The sequence below is a fragment of the Sceloporus undulatus genome, chromosome 6 (assembly GCF_019175285.1).
Source record: "Sceloporus undulatus isolate JIND9_A2432 ecotype Alabama chromosome 6, SceUnd_v1.1, whole genome shotgun sequence".
Taxonomy (NCBI): Eukaryota; Metazoa; Chordata; class Lepidosauria; order Squamata; family Phrynosomatidae; genus Sceloporus; species Sceloporus undulatus.
In genome coordinates, this window is record NC_056527.1 from 164244250 (window position 1) to 164262010 (window position 17761).

At 41.6% G+C, this 17761-nt stretch overlaps 1 protein-coding gene and 1 long non-coding RNA gene across 3 annotated transcripts in view; one reads left to right on the forward strand and one right to left on the reverse strand.

The window, feature by feature from the left end:
• Window positions 1-15493, reverse strand: part of AGBL1 (AGBL carboxypeptidase 1) — a 308675-nt gene extending 293182 nt beyond the window's left edge. The window contains exon 1 of the mRNA XM_042471034.1: window positions 15276-15493. Within this exon, the coding sequence (XP_042326968.1) occupies window positions 15276-15326 (51 nt within the window). The 5' untranslated portion in view covers window positions 15327-15493. The remainder of the gene's footprint in view (window positions 1-15275) is intronic.
• Window positions 4430-10888, forward strand: LOC121932424. Of its 2 annotated transcripts, none has more exons than XR_006104350.1 (3): window positions 4430-4577; window positions 8919-9138; window positions 9664-10888. It is a non-coding gene; the product is annotated as an uncharacterized LOC121932424 (long non-coding RNA). The 2 variants fall into 2 exon arrangements; XR_006104349.1 differs by having other exon boundaries at window positions 9729-10888.
• Window positions 15494-17761: the final 2268 nt, after the last annotated feature.

Sequence of the window (17761 nt, forward strand, 5' to 3'; positions counted from 1 at the left end):
TGTACAACTCTGGTTAATTTATACAAAAGTAGTTCTCTTCCATGGAGTTCCACTGCATCTGTACTTGCAGATGATAAACTGTGGATTGCTCAAGTCCAGACATGGGATGATGGATCCAACCACAGTTCGTAGAAAGGTAATTGCTCTTGAATGGAATCTCATTGCTTTAATCTTTTCTTCTAGGACAGATAATTCAAAAAATTAGGCTCTGCAGCTTCAAATGTTCCCAGGTTCCTTTGAGTAAACTTAATTGCTTTTCTCCATTTTCCTCACACTGGGATGTGTGGGTTTCTTTTTAAAATCAACATTTGAACAAATCTGCACCTTTGTGAAAGTTTCTCCTGACACCCCCTGAATTTCTTTTGTGCCACTTCCCTCCTCCCCTTTCCTAATGCATTTCTAATCATGCAATTACTGTATTATGTGGGGCTTGCCATGAAACACATTATTGTCTAACCTTAAAAGGACTCTCATCAAATTGGAATATTGAAAGAATCGAGGAAATCTGAAAGAAATCAAAACATCTGATACTCCGCAAGTGGCTTTTCCCCCCAGCTCTCTCTCTCCATTAATGTTTTTCACATTCCTTCAGGAATGAGAAACCTAATTTTCTCTCAGGGGTAACCTTTTCTTTTATAATAGGTTGCTTATAAGATACTTCACTGTCAAATTTGTTCTCATCGTTCATTTCTTTTCTTCTCTCTCTATCTCTCTCTTTTTACTTAATGCATCTTTTTGCATCTTTTCCTGAACTCTCTTTTCTTGAGGGCTGTTATTCTGGTATCAGTCTAACTCTTTCATACTCTGTTAACCAGGATTTTAAAATGTGATTTGAGTTCTTTATTTTTTCCATAACTGTGTTCTATTTTTGGAGGTCGACCAAAAGTAAACTCTTCATTTGCATGGCTTTGATGCAGTCCTTTTATAAAACGATGGCTCTCTCTAGAAGTTCATAGGTTAACCTTGAATGATTCACGAGTTCAACAGAAGAATCAAAGCTGGTCACTGTGGTCTTTGAGACATCTAAAGCTATTACAAAACAGCTCAAAATGCCGTTCCTATGAGCGCTTGTGGAACCAAGACTCCATTACATTTTGAAAAACAAGGCATAGAAATCATTTGTTCTCAATAGGAATGCCATAAACACACAAGGCTATATCATACCACAAGAAACCACTGGACCATCTGAAATGGACATGGTCTCCTTTACAGAGAACAATCATCTATTATTATTATTATTATTATTATTATTATTATTATCATCATCTTATATCCTTCCTTTCTTCCAATATAGGGACTCAAGGTGGCTGACGACAAACTTAAAAGGGTATCAGTTTAAAAACTACACAAAAGCATTAAAAAAAGGTATACGTATAAAATTTAGGGGAAAAACAGTTAAACAATTTCAGAAGTTAAAATATTTGAAGGGCTGTCAGAATCAGTAATCTGTCTAAAGGTATCCCCTAATCAATATACATCTGGCATCACCTATAGCAGCCAGATTGCTGGCCAGAGTACATAGATAACATACATGGCCTGGATGTTGCCCATCAACAGTTATTTAGCAGGATCTGGACAGAGGTTTGAACAGCAGGCTGTGACTCCAGTGAGGTTACCAGAGCCTTCCCCACTATGGGGAAACGTATTTTCTTTCTGTTTAATTAATGTAATTAATTTTGAATTTATCAGGGCTTGGATGCTGTAAGAGGCTGGATGCAGACCAGTAAACTGAATGCTCTGAAAAATGTTCTCAAGTCTGCCCAGCATGGGGTTGCATTCCCCAAAGGAGCAGATGCATAACTTTGGAGTACTCCTCAACCCGTTTTTGTTACTGGAAACCCAAGTGGACTCCAAGTGGGGTGCTGAGTGCTAATTCCAACTAGTGTGGCAGCTATGGCCCTTCATGTACAAGGACCGTTTCCCAATTAAGCCGCAGGAATGCTCCCTAGGTAGTATGCCCTATTGCAAAATGTAGCAGCCAGATTGCTGGCCAGAGCGCCATGTAGCTAAGATGTGTCACGTGCGGTGGCTCACATAAAGAATCAGCTGAAAACAAGAAACACTGCAAACATCAGATGAAAACAATAATACATCTTATTTGTCCTTTTAAATTGGTGTGCGTTTTAACTGATGTTGTTTAAGTGATGTTGTTTGTCTGTTAATTGTTGTTGTTCCCCATCCTGATCCAGGCAGGACTATCTTTGCAGTATAAAAAGAGCATGCAAAAGTTTAAAATAAAGTAGAAGTCTCCCTGCAAGTACAGTCACCCCCAAGTTCATGGACTTGAAAATACACGGATTTGAAAAACGGCGGACTTGAAAATCTGCCAGTAACATCAATGGGGCGCATGCCTATGGGCATGCCCCCCACATGCATGCACCCCATTCAAGCCTATGGTACTTGAATATGCATGAGTTTTGGAACTCGGGGGGGGGGATCCAGAACAGATCACACTTGAGTTCCAAGGGCCAACTGTAATTATATTTTAAAAACCTGCTTGAACAAAAAGGTATTTGCCTATTGGCAAAAGTTGAGCAGGGAAGGAGTCAGCCCAGCCTCTTACAAAAGGGAATTCCAGAGGGTGGGAGAAGCCACTAAGGAGGCTCTGTATTGTGTCCTCACCAAAGAAGCCAGCGATGATGGCAGGATCAATAGAAAGCCACCTCCTTCCCCCAGTTCTTAAGACTCTGGCAGGTTTATATAGGGAGATAGTCTTTCAATCAGATTTGGGGTGTCATTGACAATGGCACATCGGTCATAGGTTTGAACTGGAAAGTATGTGGCCTCATGGTGAAACAGTCAAAACTGTGCCTCCGCCTCCAGCTTGCATCTAAAGTACTACAGGACAAGCCAGGTGGGGCTCATATATACATCTCAACCAACAAGGACTTGGGTTTTGGAAATACTATATAATCTTACTATAAGGTCAGAAATGTTCCTTCTGGAACACAAAAGTAGTAATTTAAAATGCTTCTCATTTCTCATTAAACTCCTTCTCCTACTTAGGCTTCAAAGGACAGAGCCTTAGCCAGCAAAGTGGTGCTCCAAACCCAATCTAATAAAATTGAGGAATCAATCCAGCTCTGGCTGTCCCCTCTGAAGCATCAGGCAAAGATACCCAGCGGTGGATGTGAAGTGTAAACTTATTCAGAAAACAGATTAGGAGAGAAGGGTGGGCAGAGATCATCCTTGACAAGATTTGGGCTGGACTGCCTGCATCGCTTATTAACTCACTTGAACTTTGCCTCTCCCTCTTAGCTCCCTTGCTGTTTACTCTTGTGGAATGCAGATGGATATATAATAACTCATTTCTTTCTTTCCCCTTCCCCTTCTCTCAAGGCCAGTCCACCTAATCATCAAATATGTGATCAGGACAGTGTTTCCCAGCTGGCATCATGTCAGGCTGCTGAGTGCGTATTGCAATGCTCCTGATGCTGGTTCCATGCTTTGGGACTGTAGGGTTGCCAAAGTGAAAACCAGCAGTCCCTTAATGTTTGTGTAGAAGAGGAAATTTCAGCACATGTTGCTTGTCAGACAACAAGCAACACCTGATGAAATTCCTTCTTCTAAACAATCATTAAAGGTGCAAAAGCCCTCTCCAGTTTTCATTGTGGCAACTCTATGGGTGAATGGGGACATAGCCAAGGTGCTCTCAAAGAGACCTCCTCCATCAATGGGCCCAGCTCCTCTCCTCGCCATTGGTACTGTCCAAACAACACTCAGGAGACATAGTTTTTTGTGGGGTTTTCAGGCTATGTGGCCATGTTCTAGAAGAGTTTATTCCTGATGTTTTGCCAGCATCTGTGGCTGGCATCTTCCTTTTTTCTGAACTCATTGAGGTTGCACAGACAGAAGGTCTGAGGGACATTTTGGGGACCTCCCAACCCATACAGGCAACTCACGTCAATTTTTGCAGAACCGACATTGACATTCCAGTCACTTCTAGTTATGACCTTTGGGTTGAGGGAGTTTCATCCATTAATGATAAAAGTGTGCCCTCTCCAGGTGGCTTTCTTCAGAGGAGGTTTGCCATTGCCATCCTCTGAGGCTGAGACAGTGTGACTTGCTCATGGTTACCAAGTGGGTTCACATGGCCAAGCCATGAAACCTGTCAATTTGGGGCCCTAAAAAGCTTCTCTTTTTTTAAGATGCAGGGTATAGGGACATCATAGACTGCATTCTGGCAATAAGTCACACAATTTTCACCGCTCTTGTAGGGGAAACAATGAGGAGAGCTCCTGGAATTCCCAGCCCCACCCTGTCACACATGGACACACATATTTTCACTTAGAGGAAGCAATGCAATATATGCTTGCTCTTTTGAAAACATCTTCTAAGACCCAGGGCATTTGCCAGACTCCACACCCATGGGCTGCATTCTTTATCTTCAACTAAGAGGCAAAACAATCCTCCACTTGTCCCATTGGAAGAGCTTGCCTCATGGACAGGCTATGCGCACCTGTCCACACTAATGATCTGGTGGGCTGTGGAATGGGCTAAATGAATGAAAGTCCATCCTGTGTGCCAGAGAGGGACATACTGGCAGATGGGGGAGCATGGAAATATGTGGGCAGCAGGTCAGTGATGAGATACAGTTGTTCTCAGAGGGTCTCCCATAGATTCTCTGAAACTGTTGCTTTTCAGTGCTTTCAGATAGTCTCAGAATGTTCCAATCTTTTCTACTTGTTGATATTTGATTTCACTGTTTGTTTATAATTGGGAGTCACTGTGCATGCAACAGCATTTACTCTTTTCCCAAGTGTATATAGTTGTTATGCAGTGCTGTTTAGCAATGCTAAACTGGGGCTTTTTATGATTCTTTTAAAATACATTTCTGGCAGTGCCAAAAAGTGTTCACCTTTTCTCCTCAGTTTGTGTTTGTGTGTGTGTGTGTGTATGTGCAGAATACTTTTTGCAAAACTCTTCGTCTCTTTATTCTTTCACCCACCTTTGCTCTTGTTCTTAACTGATTTTACTTGCCCTCTGTAACCACACACTAAATATGATGGATTAAATGCACTGTGACATCATACCATTTATTGAGTTATCTTTGATGCATAGGGGATCATTACTGTCCAAGGATCAACTGAAAAACTACTGGCCCATTCTGCTGCCTGAAGTGGTGTCCAAAGGATGCCCACAAGGCCCAACAGTTTAAAAAACTTTGGTTCCACCATTAGACACCATGTTTCATTGAACATCCTCATGATACTGTTTGAAGAAGGCTGTGTTGCTGCATTGCAAGGACAACCATATTCAATTGCCTTAATTTTCCCTGTGTGGCATAGTAGTTTGAGTATTGGACTATGATTCTAGAGAAAATGGTTCAATTCCTAGCTCCGTCGTAAAACCCACTGGGTGACATTAGGCAAGTTACACTCTCTCAGCCTCAGGGGAAGGCAATAGCAATGTTTAAACTTTAAAGTTGAAAACCAAGAGTAGTTAATCCAAGCACAGCATTTGGAATGGAGGTTGCCATCATATAGGTTCAGTATCCTGCTTTTAAAAAGGAAGCTGTTTTGTGCCAGTTTTAACAGGAAGGATGGCTGGGCTTGGGAGGAAATAGTGGGAAGGACATATGCTGTTGCTTTGGCATTTGAGCTTCCATCTGTCCGAACCACCGATGGACAGCAGGACATCAGCCAGCAAGGGGAGCTTTGTGCATTTGACCTTCTCCTGTGATTAAAATGCTGAATGGCTGAAGTCATAGGAGGCCAAGCAAACTGAGCTGCCTTTCTTTGTGCTCTATTCTTCCATTAGGGAGACAAATTGCCTTGGTAGAAACAAATGGGACAATTATGTGCGTTCGGGGAGGTTTTGAGCCAGCTTGTGCAAAGGGACAGCTTTCCCTGGGCTATAGCTTTTTGGACTCGATTTGAGACTAGAGCAGAAGAGAATATTGAGAGGTGATATGATAGCTATTTTTAAATATCTGAAGAGATGTCATGTAGCAGATGGAAGGAGCTTGTTTTCTGCTGCTTCGGAGACAAGAACATGAAACAATGGATTCAAATGACAAGAAAAGAGATTCTGCCTAGACATTAGGAAGAACTTCTTGACATTAAGAGCTGTTTGACAGTGCCTTGGAGAGTGGTGGCCTTCCCTTCCTTGGAGGTATTTAAACAGAGGTTGGAGGACCATCTATCAGGAGTAATGTATTTTATTTTATTTTATTTTTATCCCACCTTTCTTCCAAAGTGGGACATAAGGCAGCTAATAACATTAGTGGTGTATTCTTGCATGGTAGAGGCAATTCCTTCCAGCTATAAGATTCTATGACTCTAAGATGTGGCTCTTAGATGTGCCCGGACCTCTGCCGACAGAAGAAAACCCATAACCCTCCTGACATTTGAAAAATTAGCACATGGTTGACGTTATGTTTTGCAGAGAGAAAGAGAGAGAGAATGTATCTGTGTAGTGGAACAGAACATCAAGGGTTGGCAATGCTGGGCACCCTAGGACAGGATCCACTGCCACATCTCAGCACACTGCATGTTGTACCTGCCTGCCACACAGAAAAGGAACCTGTCAGAAAAATAGAGGTGGCTACCTTCATTTAACAGTAACATGGTTGAATGCACAAGGATTCAAATCAAGACTTTGAAGAGCTACGCAGTCTAAAGCCCTGTGCCTGGGCAGGTGAATTTGTCAGTTTTGATTTCTCCTGCATTTTATATATTCAGAAATGCAGTGGGTGGAAGAGATGGAAAAGAAATTTGCATAAACCATGCATTGCTATCCAATATATAGTTTATTAGACTGAAAATCCCATTCGTGAAAAGCTGCATAAGCCCAGGTTGCATACAGGCTGCCTACTGTTTGGCCATGGAGCAATGCTATAGGATCCAGCTTTGAGTTTTAGATCCCACATCTATCCCATGCGATCATCTCCTAACATTGGTTAGTACAGTGGGTCCTTGGTATCCACTTGGGTTTAGACACCCTGTGGATACCCAAATCCGTGGATGCTCAAGTCCCATTATATACAATGTTGTCATATAATTATGTTCCTTATATAAAATGGCAAAATCAAGATTTGGGGGGTTTTTTGGGGGGGGGTATGAATACTTTCAAACCATGGATGTTTGAATCTGTGGATGCAAAATCCATGAGTATGGAGGACTTACTGTACTCTGCAGAGGGAAGCACAGCTAACCTCCTTTACAAATCCTTTACCATGAAAACCCTTTACCATGAAAATGAAAGCAACAAAATAGTGCCAGATGATGAGACTCCCAGGTCAGATGCCACTCACTGAAGTGCTTGCAGTGAACAAATTCTTGGCTTTGCAAAATTCTGTCATTTGTTCTCCTGCTTCATTTTTTGACTCTAGGCCAGATTCCCCTACAATCTTTGATTCTACTCTGTTTCCTCTTTTGCATTCTAATCACTTATGATTAACAAGAAATCTTGTTTCGGTGTGTGATCAATTTCCTCCTGGACTCCAGCGCAGAACTTTCCAGTTTCTTCTTCGTCTGCCTCTGTAGTTGGAGCATAGACTTGGATTAAGGTTCTATTGATGGGTTTTCCCTGAAGTTTTATTGACATGATTAATTCAGACTTTGCACTGAAAGTTGGATATCTTATGTAGTTTATGTAATTGTATTATGTTGTGTTGTTTTTTCCCTCTATGTGATGTTGATGTATTCTATTTTTTTAATTTTTTAAAAATAAATAAGAAATTAAAGAAAGTTAAATGAGACTCTGAAGATGCCAGCCATATAATAATAATATAATTATATCCCACCCCTCTACAAGATGCAGTCTAGGAATGTAAGGTATGCTTGCTGAGAGGTAGTTGTTGCCCAAGATCACATGTTAAATTCCATGCCCCAGCAGAGATTTAAACTTGGGTCGCCTTTTCCAAAGTCCAGCATTTTAAACATCACTCTCTGCTGGTTCTTTCAGATCAGTTATAACTATAAAAATTAGTGTGATTGTTGAAGCATGCTGCAAATAATAATAATAATTAATATGCTTGACCAGTTAATGTGCCTAATGTGCATAATTAGAATGCAAGCTAAAGTGATTTGCATCATTATAATAATTTGCACAGTTTTCAAATTATATCCCCACATTTGCGTCAACAGAATCTGGCAATCCTTATTACACACTCAAAAGATTTTAACTCCTAGGGACGGAGGACTAATGAATGAGAATAATGTATGCTGATAATGTTTAAACAAGGCATTGGTCAAAGCAAAACCAGAGGCAAAACAACTATTTTCCTGATGAGTATCAAGATCAGAAATAGGGAATGGGATTATTTCTCATGAACAGAGACGGTTCGACTCTAAACCTTGCGTGGATAAAACTGGTGTCTCAGAGAAAATACAGTACTGCAAAGTAGTCTTCTCCCTTCTGCTTTTCTATAGGCAAAAGCAGTGTCCCCAACCTGTCTTCCAGATGTATGTGACTAAAAAACCCATCATCCTCAGACAATATGGCCAAAGTCGTACTGGCTAGGAATGATAGGTATTGATTCCAGTACATCTGGAAATGCCAAGCAGTCTCGCATGTGAAATATATCATCTGATGATTTCAGTAAGACTGCAAGTCCATTCATCCCTAACTCATCTAGTTGTGTAGCAGCCTTGCACAAGCTGGTCCACTGAAGATGCGTTGGGCTACAACCCATTATCCCCAGACAGTGGGGATACACACCTGAGATTGGGGGAAGGCTGTTGTGAGGGTTTTTCTCCCTGACTACTGTATGAGAACAGCCTGAGACTGGCAAAATAACTTCACGAAGCAGGGAGGAGGAGTATTAGGTTGCCAAACAGGAGATGTGTGTGTTGTGTTGCCTGCTAGGCACCAGCATCATGCAGACAGGAATCCAGCCCTCCCTTGGCCTCCTCCCACTGACACAATTCTTCCATCAGCACATGATTTTCACCTCTTCTTTTTTTGAATTGTAGCTTGTTGTCAACCTTGCCAACTCTGGGACAGAGTTCAACTTGAAACTTGCCAGCTGTCCTGGAAAGTGCCAACGATAAATGAGTGCAATCTGTATCCAGAGGTTGGGGCCTCTGGGAAATGTGTGCAATTTCAAGAGAAGAATTAAATCCAGAATCAACATTCAGCATGCGGTGCCAAGAGAGAGAGAAAAAGAGGGATCCAGGAACAAGGAGGACTAAGGTATCCTGAACCAAGTGCAAGCCTTTTGGATAGATACGGGATGGTGACCAGGCCAACTCTCATGCCAGCCTTATCTCTTTCGGATGTTTCCACCCCCACCTTCTGACACATGATGAAGTTATATTGCTGTTAATTTAATCTTATCTAGCCCTAAATCAGGAGCTAATGTGGTGTAGTGGTTTGGATGCTGGACTAGAAATAGCCATGTTTTACCACTGGGGAGGTAAGAACTTGAGATCTTTTCTCTAGGCAGTTTGTCAAAAGAAATCCAATATAGCAAAAGGAGTTACATATTTGATACATATCAGCTGGGGGGCTTGTCTTGCAGAGAACACCTCTTTCTCCTGTTGACATCATTTATGAAGGCACAGCTAGCAATAGATAGAAAGACAGACAGACAGACAGACAGACAGACAGACAGACAGACAGAGATAGGATGTGGCATTATATTTGTTGTGCATTGTATGCACAAATTGGGAACATAAGAGTTTTGCTCAGATCAAAGATATGTTTTGTTTCTCACAGGCCACAGCCAGATGTTCCTGAGCATTTCACAGAGTCTGAAGATTTTCTCTCTTATTCCTCTCTAGCATCTCGTATCCAGCAGCTTAATACCTTGATGTGACCAGAGCTGTGTGCATTCTGCAATTCCACAAGACTGTCAGGAAAATACACTGGGTAAAGACAATGTGGTGCAGTGGTTTAAGCATTGGTCTAGGACACCAGACCAGGATTCAAATCCCCACTCTTCCATGAAACCCCCAGGGTGACCTCGGCCATGTCACACACTCTCAGCCTCAGAGGAAGGCAATGGCAAACCCCCTCTGAACAAACCTTGCCAAGAAAGTCCCACAATAGGTCTGCCTTAGATTTACCATGAGATGAAAATGACCTGAAGACATACACCACCACCACCACCATCACCAAAAAGGCCCTTATCTTATCTCAACTTATCTTATCATATCTTATCTATCCCAGGGAACTTGTAAATTTAAATTGGTATGGAGAAAGAGCCATGAGTCGGTAGCTGTGCCCTCCAAAGGTTAGTGTTACTCCTATCAGCATGAGCCTGCATAGCCAGTGGTGAGGAATGCTTGGAGTTTCAGCCCACCAATATTTGGATTTTGTATTGTTTTAAATATGTTATTAGCCACCTCGAGTCCCATTATTGAGAGGAAAGCAGGACATAAATGAATTAAATAGAGTTGCCCCTTTTTGTTGACAAGTTTCCAACTTGATTCATACATTGATTGATTTTAATTTGTCACTTCCTATCACTTCACATTATTATTAGCCAATGTAAATATATATAACTGAATACCGAGGTCAGTATCATATGCAATAGTATTTCTGATCTCTCAGTGTGGATGTAAAATCTGAGCAGTGGAGAAATTTGACAGGTAAAAACTCAGTTCATTCAAAATATGATGCCCGAAGAGAGTCCTACAGATATTCACGGAGCACCAAAAAGACACATAAATGGATCCAAGAACAAATCAAGCCTAAACGCTCACTGGAAGCCAAAATTACTGAAGTGGACTATCATTCTTTGGATATATCATGAGATGACATGACTCACTGGAAAAGACAGTAATGTTTTGTAAAGTGGAAGGCAGTAGGATGAGAGGTAAACTGAACTACAATAAGAAATTCATGGCCATGACTTTGCAGGACCTGAGCATGGCAAGGTGTCTTGGAAGCCTCTCATTCATAGAGTCGCCATAAATTGAAGCCCACTTGCTAGCAAATAAAAACAACAAATCACAGAATAGGAGTCTTGCTCTGGCATTTTCTTTTAATTTAACACACAAGTCTAAAAATGAGACTATCCCCCCCTTCTTGTGCATAAGACCACAAGTAGTCATTCGCAATCCCTGCACATCGAACTATTCTGAAGAACTGAAAAGGAGAAATGATGTTACCCAAACACCCATCATCCATCCAGTGCTATAGCGGACTCAGTTTCTGATTTCTTATACACTAAACATATGTAGCATTTTGAAACCACTAATATTTCATGTGATGGAATCCTGGGATTCGTTGTTTTGGGAGGTATGTAGAATTCCCTACCAAAGAGTTCTGGTGCTTCACTAAACTACAAATCCATGATTTTGTAAAAATGGAGCTATGGTACTTAAAAAATAATACCAACATGGTATAATTGTTTAGCATGAAAGACCTCTGGCTCAATCACCAGATACTATTTTTCTCATGACACGGCCACAGAGGTTTTAAAATGCCATTTAAAATATTGATTTAATATTTTGGGGGTTTCAAAAAGTCATGTTTTAAAGGGGGAAATGTTGACCTGGCAGCAAAAGAAGGGTTATATTGTGCAAAAACACAATCAAAATGGTCGATTTCATATTTAAACCCCTAAGTCAGAAAGCTCCCTGATATTTAGCTTTTCAACCTCTCCTTGAAGACATCTAACAAAAGAAGGTCTATCACCTCTTGAGTCAGTCTCTTCTACCATTGAACAATTCGCACTGTCAATAAGAGCCTTGAGAGGTTATTTTTTAGACGACACGTCTTAGAATCCCCAAGTTAGCATTCCTACTTCTGGGGAGAGTAGCATGAAGAGACAAAGCCCCATTGGTTAAAATGGCATGTGCAGCTATTCAATGGGGCTTGAATATATGTGAGTTTCCGTTTTCACATCTGGAACGGATCCCTGCAAAAACGGAGGGGCGACTGTATTCTTAAATATATTACCCAAAACTGGATAGCACCTCTCAGGGAAAGATCCACCATGAAGAGGACATTCATATACCTTCCTTTTTTAAAAAATGAGTAGAACAAAGGTTAGTTTCAACCCTTTTCCTTGATATAATGGTTTTCTATACACAGGAAATATCAGTGCTGTACTGAAGAACTGAGAATGCCTGTGCATTTTGATGTATTTTTTCTTCTAGTGATCCAGAATGATGCTCCATATGGACACAGTGGGCCAGAGGTATTGGCCCAGTCAAAAGTGTAGCCTCATATCTCCTAGACTGTGGTCATTGTAGGTCCTGGCCAAAAAAAGTATAGGAAGGGAGTAGGGGTATAGTCAAGATGCATGAAATGTTAACTAAGAAAAGAAACATGAAACATGAACTCGATTTCAATGAAGGAAGCAGTGCAAATGCAAGCCCTTTGTGCCAATAAAAATCAAGAGAAGGAACAGTTCAAAGGGGTTCATCTACCACACTGACATCTCTATGCAGGTCTTCTTTGAAGCCTTTAGCTCTTTATTTTTGCATGCCATCCACATTTCTCTGCCACATGATATTGCTAATACACAACCATTAATTGCTTCTCTCGCTTTGAAAAGAGAGATTTCTTAGCCTCGCCACAGAGTGAAATTTTTCACGAAGCGTTCCAGAAATTAAACTGCTTTACTTCTCAACTCCATTTTTTTCTTTTCCATTAAGGAAATGTTTTTAAAATCAGGGGAAACATCAATATTATTATTTTATGCATTACATTTTTATTCTGTCCTTTTACCTCTAGCGTAGACTAGAATATAAGGTTTTTCTGCTCCGTTGCATCCATCGAAGAGGTAGATTAAACTGAGAGGGACCAATTGACCCAAAGCTGTCAAATGACTGGGAATTTGAACCTAAGTCTTCCCAGGCCTGATGCAAAAATCTAACTGCAAAACTTCATGGTCTCAGTGACTTGTTGCACTATTACAACAGTGCCTTTAAGTTAACAAAAATGTAGGGCAGGAGCAGAAGGAGATGAATACCCTTCAATTGTCTCTTTTCCTGTAGCATCTTAACTGCCCTGTTTCTGTTCTATGGAATCCTAGGATTAGGAGTTTAGTGAGGAGCATTTGGAGTCCTCAGCCAAAGAGCCAAAGAGTCATAGTTCCTCACCAAACTACAAATCCCTGGATTCCATGGACAGACGCCATGGTGATTATAGTGGAATCACATATCACTATATTTGTGTAGTGCGAAAGGATTCAAAGTATAAGACACCTTCCTATGTTCCTATGACTCAGGCAAAGGTCTCTCCTAGCACCTGCTGCTGGATTATTTTTTATTGGAGGTGATGGAAATTAAAGTAGGGACCTTCTTTTGGAGCAGGTCTGCTACTACAGAGCTGTACTCATTTGCAATAATTCCTAGTGTTTTTAACTGTCTTTTCTGGGCCTCCCCTGTTTTTTGATCTTCTTATCTGGGAGCATGTTCTGTTTTCTGGAGTTTTCTGCTTCCTTTCCATAGAACCATAGAAACTATGGAAATTGGAAAGGACCACAAGTGCCATCTGGTTCAACCCTCTGCTATGCAAGAATGTACGACTAAAGCACTCCTGAAAGATGCCCATCCAACTTCTGTTTATAGACTTTCAAAGACAGAGAGTATATCACCGCCATTTTAAATCACCACTTTTGATTGCCATTTTAAATCAAGCCATGGTGCCCAGAGCTAACAAGTTTTTAAAATGATATCATTTTATATTATGCAGCTACTAACACGTCATGTCAGAAAAAGCCATGGTGTTATGTGAGGATGCAAATCTAGGGCTCAGCTTTTGATGAGGGCATAAATGAGCCCCAAAACCGGTGTGCATTTTGCTTCAGCCCTGTCCTTGTTAAAGCCCTGCTGTAGTCTGTTTGTTACCATATTGGTCATTCATACCTTACATATGATGCATTAGCATTCCACAAATAATAATCCTCTTCCATTGCTTTAAGTGCAAATGGTATTTCACCATTCATTTCCCAACACCTACAGATCCAGGCCAGAATATTCCAGGAGCAGCCCAGAGGATTCTGGACCCAAAGCTGCCCCAACATCTTCCCATTACCTGGCACTTTTGAGGAATGGCAGACAACTGTTCACTTCACTGTGCCATCACCATTGCCACCACGGATCACTCCATAAGGTACCCAGCCTCAACCTGACCTCAGAGGGCACCATTCATGATGGTTGCAGCAGCAGCAGATGGTACAGTGGGAAGTGTTGCAAACAGCCACCTGCCATCCCTCTGGAGGGCTCCAGAAGGGGCAAAAGGTAACATTTTAAAAACCTTGATTATTATTATTATTATTATTATTATTATTATTATTATTATTATTATATTTTTATATCCCACATTTCTCCCAATAAAGAGAACGGTCCATAGATCATCCAGACAGTTCCTACCAGAACTGGAGATTGGGCCCAGACTACCTTCAAGTGAGGATGGAGGACAGGATATGATATTTGACCCATTTGGACACAGCCTCTGATGCCAGAGAATCTAGCAAGCTCAATAGTAATCAATACATAGGAATCACTTAGCATCACACCTGGTCCTCAGTTCCCACGGAGTAAAATCCTATGGAAAATTCAGTTTCCTTTTAAATTCTCAGGGGCACAGGATAGATAACCTAATGTTTCCTATTCTATTGCAAGGTTCTAAACAGTGCGGCTGTCTTCAAGTATCTGGAACAAAATGTACAAAAATCCATTCCGTTTGGTTCTAAATCCAGACTTGCCGTCCAGTTAACAAGAATGCTTACTGTATTTTTTAAATAAAAAAGTTGAAGGATGCTAAATATGGATTTTTTAGAAGAAAATATAATCATTCATTGTTTAAACATTCTTTATCAGCAATAGAACCTGGAAAAAATTTAAAATCAACAGGGTTGGTTGAAAAATAAAACTGAATGTGATTATAATATCACTTCATACTTAGATAGCTCTTCTATATGTTCAAAGCACTTGGCGAACACGATCGACACAAACCACACAACAACCCTGCAAGTCAGAGCCTCATCATTATCCCCCTGTTGCCATTAGAGGGCTGAAGTTGAGAGTCAGAAGTCTGCCTAAGCAAACCAGCTGATAAGTTCGTAGTTGAGACGAGATTTGAAACCAGACTTCCTGGTTCGTAGCTCAGCCTCATTTTATGCACCCAGCGTGACCACAATAGCTTTGATCTACACTCATTTTCCATGCAGTTGAGTATCTTCGTATATCAAAGCAGGAACTTCTGTACAGTTGACATGGCTTGTCTTGCAAGAGAGAGAGAGAAGGAAGGAAGGAAGGAAAGAAGGAAGGAAGGAAGGAAGGAAGGAAGGAAGGAAGGAAGGAAGGAAGGAAACCAGACAAAGAGCCAATACAAGAGGGTTCTCTCCAACTAATCTGAAATCCTCTTACCTGAAGAGTAGAAAGAAGAACCTGCAAGCCACTACCTTCTTGCTCAGCCATGCTGCTATGCTCCCTTGCCTCCCTCTAAGTAGAAGCAGACCATGCAACTCCAATAGAGAGGATTTTACCAAGTTGCTTTTCTAGCCCCTGTCCCAAGGGAAGCTAAACCCATACCAGGAGAGAGTGAAAAATCAAAGCAATGCAATTCTAGACCTCCACGCAAGAGATAAATGTATACACACCACACAAACACCCCGCCCCGGTCTCCCATCTCTCACAGCGGTGCTCCCCCACTGTGACGAAAGATTAATTCCTATATAAAGAATCCCAGGGATTAAGCAAAGCGCTCTGCAAAAGGTCTTGGTGTTCGGTGCACGGCTGGAGGCGTGCAGGGTGGGTGGCAATGGCAAAGAGAGGAAAAGCAGTGAGAGCAAGGACCTCAGATCCTCCCTTGGGCAAACCCAACGGAGAAGGAGGGGAGGGCAAACTGAGCCTGGGCACTTGACAGGCATTCTCAGCTGACCGGCTGCGGATCAGTTCCAGAGAGCCCTGGGAGGCTGCTTGAGCCTGTGCTAGTGAAATTGGAGACACACAAAGGATGGCAGGACACTAGGCAACGGCAAAGAGTCCTAGAGAGACCCAGGAATAACAGGGCACTGAGAAGAGATCTCTTTTTTTACAAGCTCTCAGAGTGTACTTTTAAGCTTTGCATGAAATGGACCCCATCTTTCACCTGGCACCAGAAATAGCCTGTGTGGGCAGAAGGCATTTGGTCAGTAATCTAGGTGAGTGAGTAGGCCGCTTCCAAACTTGAAGAATGATTCATTACCAATTGCAAGACTTCTGGAAATTGAAAAGGGCGGACTTTGAATGATGTGCTGAACTTTTTTTGTATGTTTGATGGTCTGTGTAACACAGGCCTGCAAAACTGAAGGCCATAAAAACTTGTTTTAAAGAAATGTTTTCTGGTTTTATGGGCATTTGGCATCCTACATCCAAAAATGACCTCAGATTTGCTCCATCACATACGATTGTTGCGAATATTATTTCCAATCCTATTGTCATCATCATAACATCCAAAAAACATACTTTTTTCATGGAATGAAAGCTAAGATTCTCTGGAATGGGAATGCTGTGCCAGGTTTATCATTCCATATTTCTTGGGTTCCTATACAGTGTGGAAATAGATCATACACCTTTTTGTGATAAGTAGATGTATACACGCAGGGCAACCAGAAGCTGAAGTCATGATTCTTAATGAAGCCTCAGCTGATTCATCTACATTCATTCCTATTTGCATCCTATCTCTGCCAGTAATGCTATTCATATCAAATTTCACTTCGCTATGGGATTTTCTCATCCACCTTTGTTCTCAGCTTTGTTCTGAAAGCCTTTGTTCTGAGAATCCCCAAATGACTTGTATCCAATATGTAAGAATCATGATCAATGTGATTTCTTTGTTAGAGACAATTATACCTTATGAATACCCTTTGGTATGTAGAGAGAACTTGTAGCACCTTTGAGACTAATAAGTTTATTGCACAGGCCTTGGAGAACGGGAACGGATGGGAACAAGAAGGGAACGGAATGGGGGCAAATGCATGTTATCACACGGGAGAATGCCGCTGATGCTGCTGGGAGTCCCCAATCCGTTCCCCATCCGTCCCACAGCAGCCAATTTTGAAGAACTGTTCAGAATCATTCTTCAGGTGGGGAACGGATTGGGGACTCCTGGTGACATTGGCAGTGTTCTCCTGTGCAATAACATGTGTTTTCCCCCTGTTCCGTTCCCTTCCCGTCCCCTTCTGTTCCACTCCGTTCCCATTCTCCAAGCCCAATGCAATAAACTTATAACTTAAAGAAAGAAGTTGGGAGCATAGACTTAAGTGTACTTCCTCAAATGTATTTGAGAAATGCGTCTGAAGAAGTAAACTTAAGTCTATGAAAGCTCATGCTGCCAACTTCTTCCTTTCAGTTAGTCTCAAAGGTGCTACAAGATCTCTCTACATACTGATTCTACAGACTAACATGGATATATTTTTGAACAAATTGTGTGACTGCAAGACAGTTTCAAGAGAAACTAAGGCTGAAGGCCAATGTCATGTTTGAGAAGCCTCCAGTGAGGTGTCCTCCATGCTCCAGTCTGACTTGACAGCAGTTGACCATATTAAACTGGTCCCATGGTCACCGATACCAACACCTGTTGGGCTTTCCCATTTCCTCAGCTGTGTATCTATCAGCTGCTGAATCTGGAAAGCCATATATCATGTTTAATTGGCCACAGTCCCCTGGAACTCCTGATGTAACACCATTTAGGAGCATTGGGGGGGGGGGGGCTAACATAGCAGGAAACTTCCCAGATCCAGTTGCTGATAGATAAAATAGGTGAGGAAATGAGAAGGCAAAACCAGGTGTTTGGACCAAGGCCAATGGACATCAGCAGCCACCCAAAGGCATCCTGTGTTGACATCAACCCTCCTAAAACTGTTTCTGTC